We start from the raw sequence: 15188 nt of genomic DNA, 5'->3' as shown, positions 1-15188 counted from the left end.
ACATGGCTTTGACATAAGTGAGAGACATCTGAAAAGATGATGGGTAGGCTCCTCCATCGCTGTGTCTATTTTACTTCCGGTTCACTGACGTGGGAAAAAAAACTTTTGCGAGATACCGCAATAGGGCTCGGGCACACGCGTTGCATTCTGGGATATGGTCGCCATATTGGAGGCACAATCTCGTAAACAAACCCAAGGCAAGACGGAGATCAAGGACCAAACAGTGAGAGAAAAGTGAGAGAAAAGCATGTTAAAATCGAAGAAAGGATGTGGGATATACCGGGATACATTACAGAAGGAAGCCAGAGATCGGTACATACAGAAGATTGGCGTTATAAACGGACTGGACCCTTATGAAATACCGAGCAAGGAATGGATTGTCGACGAAGATTTACTGCCTAAGTTCACCCTTTTGGACATAATTGCGTATATAGTATGTGGTGTCAGTGCTTATACTTTGCAACAGTTTCAATTATAATGACACTTTTGTCATGTTACTCTACTTGTAAATAAATAATGAAACACACACACTTGGCTGTATCTCAAAGCATATTTATTTCAGACGACTTCAACTTTGCACAACACTCCTGCTCATGGTGGTCAGAGTACAACATACAGACACAATCTTGTCAAAGAATGTTTTGTCTTCACCTTCGCATGGCAAAACTATGTTGATAGGTACTTTTGCTGACAAAAAGGTGTATTGTTTCTGACAGTTCCAATCGCCCTTTCCATGTGAATTTGGAGATGGGCAATTTTCCTTGTATTTTCCACATTAAATTAAGATTAAGATCAGATTTATTGTCATGTATACATGCATACACACGAAATTTGTCCTCCGCTTTTAACCCATTAGGACATCCCTTGCTTCCAACTGGCAGTGTCCTCTTGTGAAGGCGGGGATCTTTACCTCAGCACACAAAAGTCTGTAACTTACCAGAATGAAAATGCAGAGAACACACTCTCATCGACACCGGGATTGAGTGGAAAGTTATGTTTGGTCGTCTTACAGCAGCGATCCATGCTAGTCGACGACGCTTTGTTATCTCGGACACTTGGTCTCCGTGGGTGCGCCTCCAAGCAGGAAACCGGTAAAAAAAGATAAACCATTTACGATTTCCCCCCCATTCCTGTCACGGCTTACGCTATTGCACCCCACGACACAGCAACGTGCGACCATAGTGGCAAAGACAATAAGTAAAATAGATAAACCAACGAAGAAAGTTCCGAGACCAGGCGGGAGTACGTCTGCGCGCAGTGGAAAACAATGTAAACAAAACAGTTCTGAGCCTCCAGTATGGCCGCCGCTCACGTAGTGACGTCACGTGCCCGAGCCCTATTGAGAATGAGGAGTTGTCGTCATAGTACAGAGCCCCGCCCCTATCCGCCATGTTGGCAGAATCCGAGAAAACGCCGTTCTCTCCATTCGTTTACATTGTACGCGTGTGTTTTTAAATCAGTAAGTGTAAACAGTACGGAATTGCAAGAACATGCCTGGAAATCACTGCTGTGTGAAGAACTGTTCCAGTACCTCACACAATACGTTTGGGAAACATAGGAACAACGAAATACGTTATTTTAGGTTTCCTAAATGGATGCAGCATCAGGGAGAGCAGGTGTCTGACCTGCTGCAGGGAGCTCGTAAGGATCAATATTTTGGATGCTGGACAGTTTCTCCAAATACCGCTGCTTTGCGCTTGTAATAAGCTTGTCCCTGTAAGGTCCCTTTTCTTTCGCCTTATCTCTCTGCATTGCTTTGCTTTCTTTCTTTCTTTTGTATTAGTCTCTGCCCTGCCGAAATGACAAATGCGGGAAGATATCCGTTAAGATATCCGTTAAGTTAATGGCGTTGCCCCTGGCAACCAATAGATTCTTCTGCCAACATGGCCGACCGGCCGACCGGAGTCACGTGACTCCTCATTCTCAATACTTTTCTCTCACAAAAAAAAAAAAAAATCCCTCGTCCCTTTAGGCAGTTTAGGGGCTCCGTAAATTCCCACTATCACAGCCCTGAAACACACTTCACCTGACTTACTATCATATTAACACACATAAACAACATCACATGGTAACATTTACGTAACACTCACTGTAAACATTAGACGGCTACACGAAAACGAAACGAGGTTTTTTTTAAAAACGGGTACGAAAATTCTTGCGACCACACGGCAACGCGCTGCTGTAAAGACTCAGGTCCAGACGAAAACGGATGGAAACGATGAAACGATGCAGTACACACGCCACTGTGTCACGCCACGCTGTGAGACAATAGAGAAGTGTTAAAATTGGCTCACAGCGTCAACGTTTGACTGACGCAAAAACGTTTTAGCTGTAACAATGGAAACGAAACGAGGCCGTTTTCAAACTTTCCCACTCTGGAACCCGTTCTCAAAAACTATCGTTTTGGGGTAGTGGGAACGCCGGCTCCGTGTGGCCGCGACAGCGAAACGATAAGAAAAAGTATCGTTTACAGTGAAAAACGTTTTCGTGTAGCCGCAGCCTAATAAGTCGGAGCGGTAACAATGAACATAACACGTGACGTGACGTACACTCGATCAGAGGCAGGTGAGCTAAATAATACCTTCAAAATAAATTGGATAAAACAATTTCTTAAAAACCCATCCTCAACATGGAACTTTATCCCAAACTTCCTATTTTCTAAACTTGGTGGCCTTAAATTTATTTTACTTTGCAACTACAACATTGAAAAGATTCCTCTAAAGCTTTCTAATTTCCATAAACAAATGCTTCTTTCTTGGTCTTTAATTTATAAGCACAATTTCTCACCTCACAGATATTATATCTGGAACAATAGAGATATATTATACAAAAGAAAATCTTTATTTTTGGAAAACTGGTTTGACCATGGTATTTATTTAGTCAAGCAGCTTCTCAACTCTAATGGCTTTTTAATGTCTTACTCTGAATTTCTCAACAAATACAGTATCCCCATTTCGCCAAAGGAATATGCTATTGTTTTTGACGCTGTTCCGTCTGGTGTGATTATGCTACTTAAAAGCTCCATTACATCTGAACTGTCTTTTTTGGAATTAGACCCTGCTGTCACTACTGTTGGTCAGATTTGTTTTTCTACGAAGAAGAGTAATAACAACTGTAATATAGGTGCTTTATTTCAAAAAGACTTAATCTCTGTTCCAAATGTAGTTTCTCACTGGAATAGCCTTACTTCAGACTTGAACTGGAAAAGAATCTGGTGCCTTCCTTTTAAATTTCTGATTACAAACAAGATTAAAGAAGTTTCTTTTAAAATGATTCATAGATTTTATCCCTGTAAATTATTTTTATGTAGATACAAAAAAGACATTGCTGTGGACTGTTCATTCTGCAACCAATGTGAAGAAGATCTTTATCATCTGTTCTGGTCCTGCCCTGTTTCATGTGTTTTCTGGCAAGATGTTTGTACATTTATTTCCCTGAATGTCTTGTCTGATGTGTCTCTTTCATATGTGAATGTGCTGTTTGGGTTCCACTCCTATCCTGCGATCAACAAAGATCATTATTACCTCATCAACTTGCTTACTCTACTTGCAAAATACCACATACACAAATCCAAATTCTCTAATCACAATCCATCATTTTTAATTTTTGAGAAGGAACTCAAGCAATACTTTACAACAATCCAATATTCTTCAAACAAAAAAGCCATCAAGACCACTGAGCTATGCATTTTATATAATATTTTACTGGACTAACTTAACAAAGCTTATATATTATTTTGAACATTGTGACCCCTGGCATTGTAATGTTCTTTGAATTTAACAATATATGAATGTAATACTATGAATACCTAACTGTTTTTTGAATTTGTAATGACCAATTTTTCAATAAAGTTTATGAAAAAAAAAAAAATAAATAAATAAATAAATAAATAAATGCTATAGCTTGCGTAAAGATGATCACGTGGCAAGTTACACAACAGAATCTACGGCTGCAGCAACGTGAACACGTTACATAAACAATACATACAGCCATACTCACGTTTCATACACGCACACACCACTTGCCGGTGTGGGACGTTCATTAACTGCTGTAGACCCGTCAGAGCACACACCTTTCTGAGCGAGCGCCTTCAGTTACGCTAAATAACCAGCTCTGACCAACATCTATAAACATCACACACTAAACATAATATGTCTCAACTCTGAGGCCTTTTCTACAATACTTCTCATCCAATCGATATCAAATTCACTTTTTGAATGATTTATAAAGAAAACAGGCCGTTATGAAATACGAGTAAGGAGGCTGTTTTGAAAATGTCAGGAGTAGAAGTAAAAAGTCGGCTGAAAAATACCCAAAAATTCTACTGAAGTAAGGTAACGAAGTATTTGTACTTCGTTACTTGACACCTCTGCATGAGTGGGACCAGCCTTTAGGCTATATTTGATCTGAAAACATATGGCTTCATTGATCAAACTGTTCTCAACTGTCTCGTGTTGTACACTCTGTGTTTCTCAATGTGAGTAATTCTGTTCATCCGTCTGTACTTTCTTTTAATATTTATGGCACATCGGATTTTTTTGCAGCATCCTGAATGACGAATTGTAATTATATCTGTTTCTCATTAGTTCTTTCATCAGCTGTCTGTGTCTGAGCCTGAATTCTCTGTCATTTGCAAAACGTTGAGTGATATAAGATCCCTGTCTTCACTTTGACTGTAACGGTGTCTGATGTTCATCTTTTTTCTTTCTTGAAACACTTTGTTTGTACTATAATTATTAGAAACATACTGCTTCGTGTCCTGTTTTACTTTCTGTCTAAATTCAGCATTTTCCTGTAGGAATTCCTCATGCTCTCATTTTTTCTGTCTGACTTTCTAATTTTTTCTTGTAAGAATCCCTGATGTATGATTTAAGTTTTCCCCTTAATTCAGAGTTGTGTTTGTACTTATTAATATTGTACAGAGTTTTCTTCTGTCTAATATTAAGATTATTTTGATATGTCACATTTGAGTAAGATCTTTTCTTTGCTCTAAAAGTCTATCTGAAACATACTTTTCCCTTTCTTTCCTTTGTTGAGGTTTTTCTGTCATCGTTAGTCTCCTCTTCATTTTTTGTCTATTTTTTTTTTACTAAAGTTTGTCAGTTTACAGGAGATTCCCATGAGTACAGTACCAGAGAGCTTAGTAGAAGCGTTGTTTGTTGTTGAGGAAGAAATGTTTGATTCACAGAGAGCATCATGTGATGAAGGAAACTGACTTCTGTTGTTGCTTCTTTTTCAGCACTGGCAAAAGGAAATGTGATACTTTGTTGTGTAACAGCAGATGTAAAACTGATTTCAGTGGACACACCTTCCATTACATCATCAGAAAATTCATCTACAACAGGGTTCATCACTTCTTCTGTGAAGTTAAACTCGTGTGCAGGAGCAGCCTGCGTTAGGAATGTAATTTCAACCTCTCGTTGAACAACATTTGTGTGAGTTGACATTTTTGGTAAAATGTTCTCTGACCGATCAGTGGCTGTTTGTGATTCATTGACAGCTTCCTCTAACAGAGGTGTATCAACTGCTGTGTGTCCGCAGTCTGTGTCTGAAACAGCATTTCTCTGGTTGGATGTGTTCACACAGTGAAATGACAGAGGCTTGAGTTTCATACAAGATGACTGGATGTCAAACATTGTGTAGCACAACTTGATCCTGTCAAGCATGTCACTCAGATGTGTGAATTTCAGCATCACAGCAGTACCAAAGTTCAACAGCCTGGGTGACATTGGCAGTCCATTTTTGTTCCTGGAGTGTGGGTCAAAATATCCGTACTGACCAGATCTGCATCTGAAAACTGCAACACATAACCCTGCCATGATCAGCAGCCCACACTGTACATCTGATTACAAAAAGCTCAGTCCATCTTCAAGGCAGAGAAGCCTCTCTCAACCTCCAAATGTTCCATACACAGACAGCTGAGTCAGGTCTACCTGATACTTTGACCTGACCTGCGTGCACTAGCTTCATCTGGAAGTTCATCAGATGCCAGATGGATACTGTTAGGAAACCTTTCTCTGGTCTGTCTGTACACAGCATCCTGTCTGTATCCAGGACTAGGTCAAGATCTGCTCTGCTAATATTTTCATTCTGATGAAGAAATGACAGAAACACCGAACTGTTGGGCACACACTGACTGTTCCTGTATTTCCCATATTTTAATGAGGCCTGACTGCGTGAGGCACAGACGTGTAACTGATGGCTGAGGTTCCACATTCACACGGTGCTGATGAGACGCTCCAGCTGCATCACGTCCTCTCTTCACCATGTCAGACACCTGAGGTACACTCTGCTTTACCTGTTGTTCTTAATCATGCTGGAAAGCATTCATGCTCCCATCAGAAACTAAATGTTGCTTTGTGTAATTTAGCAATATCGATTTTCTTTTCAGTTAACAGATTTACACGCTCACGATCAATATGACACAGAGAAGAAGTTAAAGTTATATCTGAGGGTTCCAACAGACCAAAACTTCAGTTAATTTTCTTATGGAATACGAAAGTCTTCAATTAAAACCGTATGAACTCGTCTCTGTTCTTTCTGATTTTAAGGGCGCTGTCTCCTTTCGTCCTTCTGTACATGAAAAATTCGGCCACAGGCAGTCGTCCTCTGTCTTTTCTTCATCATTTTCACTGTTCACTTCTGTCTCCATTGGCTTCTTTCTCTCAAAATCCTCTGTCCACTCTCTACTCCGCTGTGTAGGTATGTTACCTCCAGAAACCTGTGCCTGCTGTGCTGCAGCAGCGGAGTTGGCCTTCCCTGACATTACAATTAATTGGCGCCACAAATTGTGTTAGTACTCAGTAGCGACTTTTGATTTTAAAAGTAGCGAAGAAGATTCCATGGTGTAAATTGTACTCAAGTACGAGTAAAATTACAAACTTGAAAACAAATACTCATAAAAGTACAATACTCCAAAAATCTACTTAATTAAGTAATTCGTTACTTCCACCCCTGGACATGAAGTAGATGGATGATTACTGGGATGAGGAGAGCAGGGATGACTGAGACAAAAGCATTTAGACTTTTGCTTGTGGGAGACAGGGAAGACTATAGAAGTTTTTCTGTGCCATCAGAGTTTGAATACGAATTTCTAATATTGAATTTTTACAGCATCAAAATCAGACTTTGAATTTGAAAAACCAACAGTGTAAAAAAAATCAACATCTAAAAATTCAGTGGAAACAATTCAACTTACAAAAAATTCTGTGTAATTTTCCACTGAATTTTTAGATGTTGAATTTTTTTACACTGTTGGTTTTTCAAATTCAAAGTCTGATTTTGATGCTGTAAAAATTCAATATTAGAAATTCGTATTCAAACTCTGATGGCACAGAAAAACTTCCATAGAAGACCGTGGTTAATACGATATTTGAAAATCAAAGGACTTTCGAAAAAAATTGAAATAAACATGTGGAAAGCTAGTTCAAGAAGATGGCAGTAATGCAATTTCGAGGTTGCTAGCTGCCGTTAATCCTCACAAAAGAAGAAGAAGAAGAAGCAGCGGCAGAAGAAGAAGAAGAAGAAGAAGAAGGAGAAGAAGAGGAAGAGGAAGGGGGAGGAGAAAGAAAGACAGAAGAAAAAGGTAGAGACGAAGCTGTTGACAATACATTTATAAAAAGTTAACGGATTAAACAACATTTTTTGTGAGTTAAGTGTAGGTGATAAACAGAAGCTAAAGTTATACTCAAGAGAGAAAAAAAAGAATAAAAAATCGTGTCAGGAACGATGAAATAGAAAGAAGTATTCACTGTCCAACCGTTAGTTGGTTTCAGATTGGTCAGAGTGATCAGATTTATTGATTAGGGACAGAAAATGTGAAAGGAATGTAGATGGTGGTCATTATTTAGTGAGATGTTAGAAAAGCCTAAATGCCTAAAAATATTTGTTTGAGGTTTTGAGGAAAACTAGATTGATTAATAGAATTATATTTTTCATTTCCTGATTGAAACCAGCAAAGTCCAAAGTCAAGGTGTGGCGGTTTTGCACAGTATAGTTTCCTACGAACCATATGAAATCACTTCATGAATTCAGTTCATTTTGCGTTTGACTACTAGTTGTGTCAAGTTTAACCTAAAAGTAATAATCAGTTGAGCAAATTGTTAACAAAAATTGAATTAAGAAAAGCATTTTTTTTAATAAGAAAAACATATTTTATGCTCTTCATATTTTGTTTATGGGCACACAGGTCGAGCATCCTCCTCAGCTCTGAAAGCAGCCGAAATCCAGCCATGCCTCTGTTTCGGGCCTTGGATGAACGTGCCGGGGCAAAGGGTCTCAGGCCCTGGAGGAGGGGGCTGAGAAGCACGGAGTGGATGGGAGGCTGCTGGAGAACACATGAAGATGGCTCAGTACTTTCGTTGACACAGATGTGTCTTCTAAGCCTGGCAGACAACATGAAGGAAGTGTGGGTGAAAGATTACGCTGACAACTACCTGGATCATTACACGTTTAGATACATCATGGGGCCTTTCAACCCGCTGCGTGAGTTTGTGAGGGTTTAATTAAAAGACAGACTTGTATTAGATGAAGAAAAGTCTGATCCCAGTTGGCTTCTTCTTTTTTGCTCCAGCAGCATATAACTGTGATGTTGAGCGCAGCATAAGTCATTCACTTTTTAAAGCTACGAGTCTTACTGGTGATGTGTCATTTTACAAATACACCTATACACACATTCCCTGTGTAACAAAAATGCCTGTGATATAAATGAGAGTGAATGCCTGTAAGGGAAAATAAATTCCATCCTTTATTTTCCCGTATGTGAATTTTGCAGCTTTTCTATATTTCTCATTGAGATTAGAAAATTTGAGGACTCTCTGTCTGTCTCTTGTCCTTCTCCTTTATTCTGTCTGCAGCTGGTGAGCTTGTGGAGGAGCTGACATGGCTGCTGAGCACCAGAAAACAGCTTTCTCGGGCAGCCCTTCACCTGCTGCTGGTCCCCCAACTCAGAGGCCTGTCTCTGGAAAGATGTCCTGGTTTGGTCACGCCAGCTCTCTGTACCCATATTGCTGCACGCTGCCAGGTAGGACTGAAACCACCACTTCTATGACTTTAGTCTTCATATTTCATTACTCCTTATTGTCACCTCTTTATTTGGAATTGTGTAATTTGCATATTTGACCAAAAAGGAGGCTTATCCTTTCCATGCTTAACATTAAGCATGCTGTTTAATGTCTGAAGGCAGGGTTTTCAGGGGAAATTAAATTTTTCAAAATAAAGTTTTTGCTTTCGTAGGCAATCTCACAAAAAAAAAACCCTAAGGTGTCTGTTTGTGACCATGAATGTGTCACCATATTACTATATTAAAATGTAGATGTGATCCTTACAAATGTTCTATTTTCTGATATCTTGTGTTCAGTTGATGTTTTAAAAATCTTCATTGTTGTTTCAGGGTCTGTGGAGTCTGGACCTTTCTGGAGCCCAGCAGTTACCTTCAAAGGTCCTCTGTGAAACCCTCCCCAGTCTTTGTGCTCTGCGCTCACTCTCCCTAGCAGGTGTGCCTTGCGATAGAAGTGTAATCTGGACAGTTGTCTCCTGCTGCCGTATGTTGCGACGTCTAGATGTGTGCCGCTGTCAGTTGCTTTCCCCAGCTGCTCTCCTGCCTCTTGGAGGTGGGGCTCTCTATTCATCCTCTCCCAGTCCCTCAAGCTCATGTTCTGTTTTCACCTCTTTGTCTCAATCTTATGCTTCCAGCTCTGACCTTTCCTCCTCCTTTCCTCCATCCCCGTCTCCTCTCCCACTCAGCAGCCTGCTGGCTGTGGATATTGGGATTGGGGAACAGGAGGGTGACGCGGCGGCAGCAGCAGCTTATCTTCTTCTCTCCTTACCCTACCTTGAAAGAGTGGCCATGGAGGACCTTGCACAGGCTTGCCTTCTCATTGAGCAAAGAGAGTTGGGCCTGGCAGATGACTTTGCTGCCAGGGAGAGAGTTCCCAGGCTGGAGGAGGTGTGGAAGGAGCGGGTACACAGGCAGGATAGAGATAGTTGGAGATCGAAGAGAGAAGGAGCTCCAGCCGATAAAAAAGCTGAGAGTGAAGAGGAAGAGAGGACATTCAGTATGGGGTATGATTGTGAGACTGAAGAAGGCGCAATTAATAATGTAGGGCCATCTTGTTCACATAACCCAACAGAGGGAAAAAAGCATATTTTGTCACAGTCAGGCCTTATCCTGCCCCTGAAGGATGTCAAAGGCGTTACTTGTGACTCTCTGGACAGCTTAGGCCGTTTATGCCCGGGTATTAACTCCATATCAGTGGACACTGATGAATATGAAGACACTAGTGGAAGAAGCCAGGGGTGTCTGTTGGCTGGAGGCCTCCAGACATGGTCAGGCCAGCTGCGGAGCCTGTCGGTACACCACCCTGGCCCTCTGGTGGATCTCCTCCTTGCCTTGCAAGTCGCAGGACCCTCCCTGATCTCTCTCACGCTGGAGGGGGTGAAAACCAGCCCACAGAGCCCACTACTGGAGGTCATTAAGGCCTGTTCCAAGCTCAGACACCTGCACATCTCGGCTGAGCCTCCTAATACACCACAGGAAGGAGATGAGGACCATCTGCAGGAGGATTGGGATCTCCCACAGCTGCCAAACCTCTGCTCTCTCACACTCAGGTAAGCTACTGTTGAAAAACACCATGGATTTAGTTAGGATATTGTTATAGACTACAAATGTATGAGTGACTTTGACAGAGCTGTATTATGCCATACAGCTAATCTGAGGAGGTTCCTCATGACCTTAATCCAAATCATAGAGACATGAAAATGTTTTCTTTTAATAACTATATTATTTGTGTAATCTGAACTCATTAGTGCAAGACAAGATGAAAAGAAAACTGAAAATTAATCTCAGAAGCAACCGGGGAGGAAAACAGAACAGCAAAGCAGATGACAGAATTTCAAAAGACCAAAAAATGTACAGTATATATCAGAAAATATTGTTCAATTTTTTAATTATGGGGGAGGAGTTGACTTTTCTATAAACCTGCTAAGCCAGAATTGGTTGTAATCAAAATATGTATTGTAATTCATGTCGATGTCTGTTACTGGGAAAAAAACCAAACAAACTATAAGCTTGTTGTTATTGATATTGGATTAACGTCGGTTTGTCAACAATAACAGATATTAAATCAATAACTCAAATCTGATCTAAACAGTCAGTGATGAGACAATAATAACCTTTCATTCTTCAGATTGAGCCAGAATTCAGTGCTGATTTAGTGAAATTTTTTCATCATTTTATCTATTATGCTGCTATTCCGCCTTGGATTTTTCATCCTAAGCAATAATTAACCTTTAGTAGGTTCAACACTTCCAGGTCATGTTTTCGCCATGTGGTTTAACTAACCCTAACAACAGAGGTTTCAGCTTGAAGAGTCAAACCAGGTTTTTCGACGCTGGGTGTGTTTTGACATCAGTTAAACAACATTTAAACAATTCCAACAAGCGAAAAAGCAACACATCTCCAGCAGCGAAAGCAAGAAGGAGATATGATTAAAAATAAAGAGAGCGCTGACTAGGTTAATTTGTTTGACATCACTGCCACATGATTGAAGCGCAATGATCTAGGTCTGATGTACAGATGTGTATTTTAATTCAGTCAATGTGCTGCAGGTGTTTCCGTCTTATTTTGTCATACGTACAGCTGGCTGTTGCTCTTTGTGCCAAAGAGAGAACAAACACAAAAGCCATTAAAAGCAGGATATGTCTTAAGTTCATTTCTTATCATCCAGGCTCTGAAATTATACAATTAAAAAGGGGTTAAATTGTCTGGGGATTTTGCCTTGAGATGACATTTGTTGTGATTTGGCGCTATATAAATAAAACTGAATCGAATTGAATTGAATTTTATTTTGCATTGTTCCAAATTCATCTGTGCATGTGGAAATAGACAGGAAGTCAACGGGAACAAGTTACAGAGTCAGTCAGTAATCAGAAAATGCAAACCCAACACAGAAACAAACCAGCTTCAAACGGGAAACCTTGCTGTGAGTCGGCAGTGGTAACCATCGCACCACCATGCAGCTCAAATATTCTCAAAGAGAATATTCAGAGAATCAAATTTATTTAACTTTGATTTGGTCAAACTCTAAAGTTAAGGTGCTTTACGTATGTGCAGCTGTAAGAGGCCTATTAGCCTTTTTCTGGAGATGCGTTTCTGCCAGCAGTCCTCCGATGCCTTCATTTCAGCAACAGGAGTTGTTTTTGCTGTACGTTTTCGTTCTTCACACCTCTCCATTCAACCTACTCCGCTTAATGAACAGAGTGTCAGGAGTCACGTGAAAGTTCACCAAATAATCTTGGGGTTGAAAGCTTCTGAAAGGATTGAATGTGCACTGAAGCCCTCATTAGAACAGCAGAGAAGTTATTAAATGGCATGCTTTGATTTCATATTAAAACATTATCACCAACCTCAGTCTTAAAGGATTCTGACAAGTATAAATTTGAACAGATTACAATGTACAGCACAGGTTCTGTTTTTAAGAGTTAACTGAATCGGGTGTAAGTAAGGAGGAGGACCCATAATACCCACAGCTCTTCAACGCATCAGGTCATTTTGATTGTTATTGATGGCATTTATTTAAACCTTTCCTACAGGTAGTATTATAATTGATTGTTCATGAAAGTACAATTTAGTCCAGGCTCACCTCCAGGAACCACTCGCAGAAGATGAGCAATTGATGTAAACGACCATGCCTATCTATCAAAAATAATCAACTTCTTTGTGTCTCCCAAATGTCTGAAGTTTCTCTTATGAGCACAACCAGATGAAGCCTGCCATGTCCTGGATGTCCCTGAAGAAGGTGCTTCAGTGCCTCCTGATTGGTTCTCCGTTGCTGGAGAAGCTCTCACTGGTGTCCCTGCCATGCCCCGTGAACTGCGTTTTCCAGTACGTGCTGCGCAGAGCACAATTGGATATGCAGCGTTTTTCAGATTCCCCAAGCACACCCCCCATGCCGCTCGGACGCGTACAGCATGTTGACCTGCTGCGAACTGATGTGCAGATGAGGACTGTGAAAAGCTTAATGCAACAGAGCAAGCGGCTAAAGTATGTGGATGTGAGTTACTGCTGGCAAATCAGTCAGCTGGAGTGGTTGGACAGCAAAAAGTTCAGTAAAGTCACGGTTGTCTGGGTGTAGTGAGGAGAAGGCAGGCTTCTCACACAGGAGCTCCTGTTATTGATGGACGGACAGGGCTTTTGATGATTCAAATAAAAATACAATGCACTTTTATGTCAGTTTCATAACTGTCAAAGCCTCTATGGTTGCTACTCTAATTTTAGATTTTATTTTTCAAAAACAGAATAGAGATTTATCATCTGGATTTTAAATCTGGTGGACTATATGCTTTTCGGATGTAATCAAAAAGCAGCCAAAATTTTATAAACCCAATGCACTATACTTTTTCCTTTAAAAACAATACAATAAAACATAATTACAATGACTGGACTGGATAGTGTAGTGGTAGGTGACCTGTGTTCAAATCCCCTGCATGAAAGGTACTACCTCCAGTAGGGGTCCTTAGGCAAGACCCCCTTATCCTACCTGTAAGTCGCTTTGGATAAAAGCATCTGCCAAATGCATAAACATAAACAATAAACGTGCAATCCATGATGGGAAATGTATCTATAACTCGATTGTGAAATGAATGTTTTTTTTGTTCTGATGTCAGAACTTAAATGGATGGACCAGATAGTCCACATTTTCAAATGTTATTTTAGTCATCTGCAATAAAGGCAGGCTACACAATTGATTTTCTGGTCTGTCACTGTTCTTTCTAAATGGGACGGCACATCAACGAGGACAAAATCCGAACGAACCCTTCGCGGTAAACTGCATCTGCTCTAAGCATCAAAATTCTAATTTGCCTTCTTGACACAATGAAGTGGATTATACGATATTGACGCAAGTTATGACATAGCTTTCGTTATAAATAGTTATTGCTACTCGCAGGAAGGACCTCCTGTGTCTTTCTTTATTGCATCAGAGCTGAAGAAGCCTCGAACAAATCACACTTCGTTGTTTCAGCACAATGTTATGAAGAGGATGGTTGTTGCTGTTCTTTATGTTAACCAGCTCCAGGGGCTCCAGAGCAGTCCACAGCACAGAGCCAGCCTTCCATCAGTTTGCTCAGTTTCTTTGAGTCACTGGCTCTGATGTTGCAGCCCCAACAGATGGCTACAAAGCAGACTGCACTTTCCACAACAGACTTGTAGAAGATATACATAATAGTGTATATCATGTACATACGGCCTCAGTGTTGCATTTCCATCCCAGTCTCCTGTCCAGGTAAACCACCAGATATCTGTACTCTTCCACCACCTCCATCTCTTCACCTTGGATTCAACCATTTCCCTGTACTAATCTTCCTGTCCATCACTGATACACCCAACAACTGCAGCGTTATCTGAGTATTTCTGGAGATGACAGAGCTAAAAACCTGCAGTGCTCCTGTGCTGCTGACCCCTTCTCAGACACACAACCCAAACTCATTATCAAGGCTGCATGTGGAGGCATCCACCTGTATCTTCTGCAGCCTCTTACATAGCAGTGCAGACTGATTTGTATTAAAAGCACTGGAGAAATCAAAGAACATGATCCTCACCATGCTGCCTGCTTTGTCCAGATGAGAGTGGCCTCAGTGAAGCAGGTAGATGATGGCATCTTTAACACCAACCCAGAGGAGGTTTCAGTGTGTCCTGATGTGGGGAGAAATATTGGTGAGGTTGTATTATTATCCACAACTGAGGTGGTGGGTGACATGGAGGTCTGACAGGGTGGATGTGGGTAAACGCAGTGTGTGAGGTGTGTGTTTCTGGAGGCAGGGGAGGAGCATGCTGAGTGTCAATCTGAGCTGAATCTATTCAAATACATGTTCAGCTCATTGGCTCTGTCCAGGCTTCCATCAGTCTGATCTCCCTTCACCTTAAAACCTGTGATCTTTTTCATCCCTGACCACACATCTCATGCTATTTTGCTGAAGTTTTCTTTCCACCTTTTTTTCTACACCTCCTTGCGCTCTGTTGTCTTCTTCTTCGGTTGTTTTTGAAAGGTCCTCAATGACTCCCTGTCTCCCTTTCCTTTTTATTTTCAGTAGGATTTTTCAGGTCACTGGTGATCCAGGGTTTGTTGTTGGGGAAGCACCTTCCTGTCCTTGTGGGAATAACACTCTCCACACAGAAGTAAATGTTGTCT

The 15188-nt window shown here is 40.8% G+C and overlaps 1 protein-coding gene across 1 annotated transcript; it reads left to right on the top strand.

Moving 5' to 3' along the window:
- Window positions 1–7494: 7494 nt before the first annotated feature.
- On the top strand, window positions 7495–13758 carry LOC142382627 (uncharacterized). The gene is made up of 5 exons (XM_075468690.1): window positions 7495–7585; window positions 8189–8484; window positions 8856–9022; window positions 9392–10608; window positions 12740–13758. Exons 2-5 carry the CDS (start codon window positions 8232–8234, stop codon window positions 13131–13133), a joined length of 2031 nt encoding a protein of 676 aa, XP_075324805.1. The 5' UTR covers window positions 7495–7585; window positions 8189–8231; the 3' UTR covers window positions 13134–13758.
- The last annotated feature ends 1430 nt before the right edge of the window (window positions 13759–15188 follow it).

This window comes from Odontesthes bonariensis, chromosome 6 (assembly GCF_027942865.1).
Source record: "Odontesthes bonariensis isolate fOdoBon6 chromosome 6, fOdoBon6.hap1, whole genome shotgun sequence".
Lineage (NCBI taxonomy): Eukaryota > Metazoa > Chordata > Actinopteri > Atheriniformes > Atherinopsidae > Odontesthes > Odontesthes bonariensis.
Note: the sequence above shows the minus strand (reverse complement) of the source record. Positions and strands in the feature narration are given on the sequence as shown.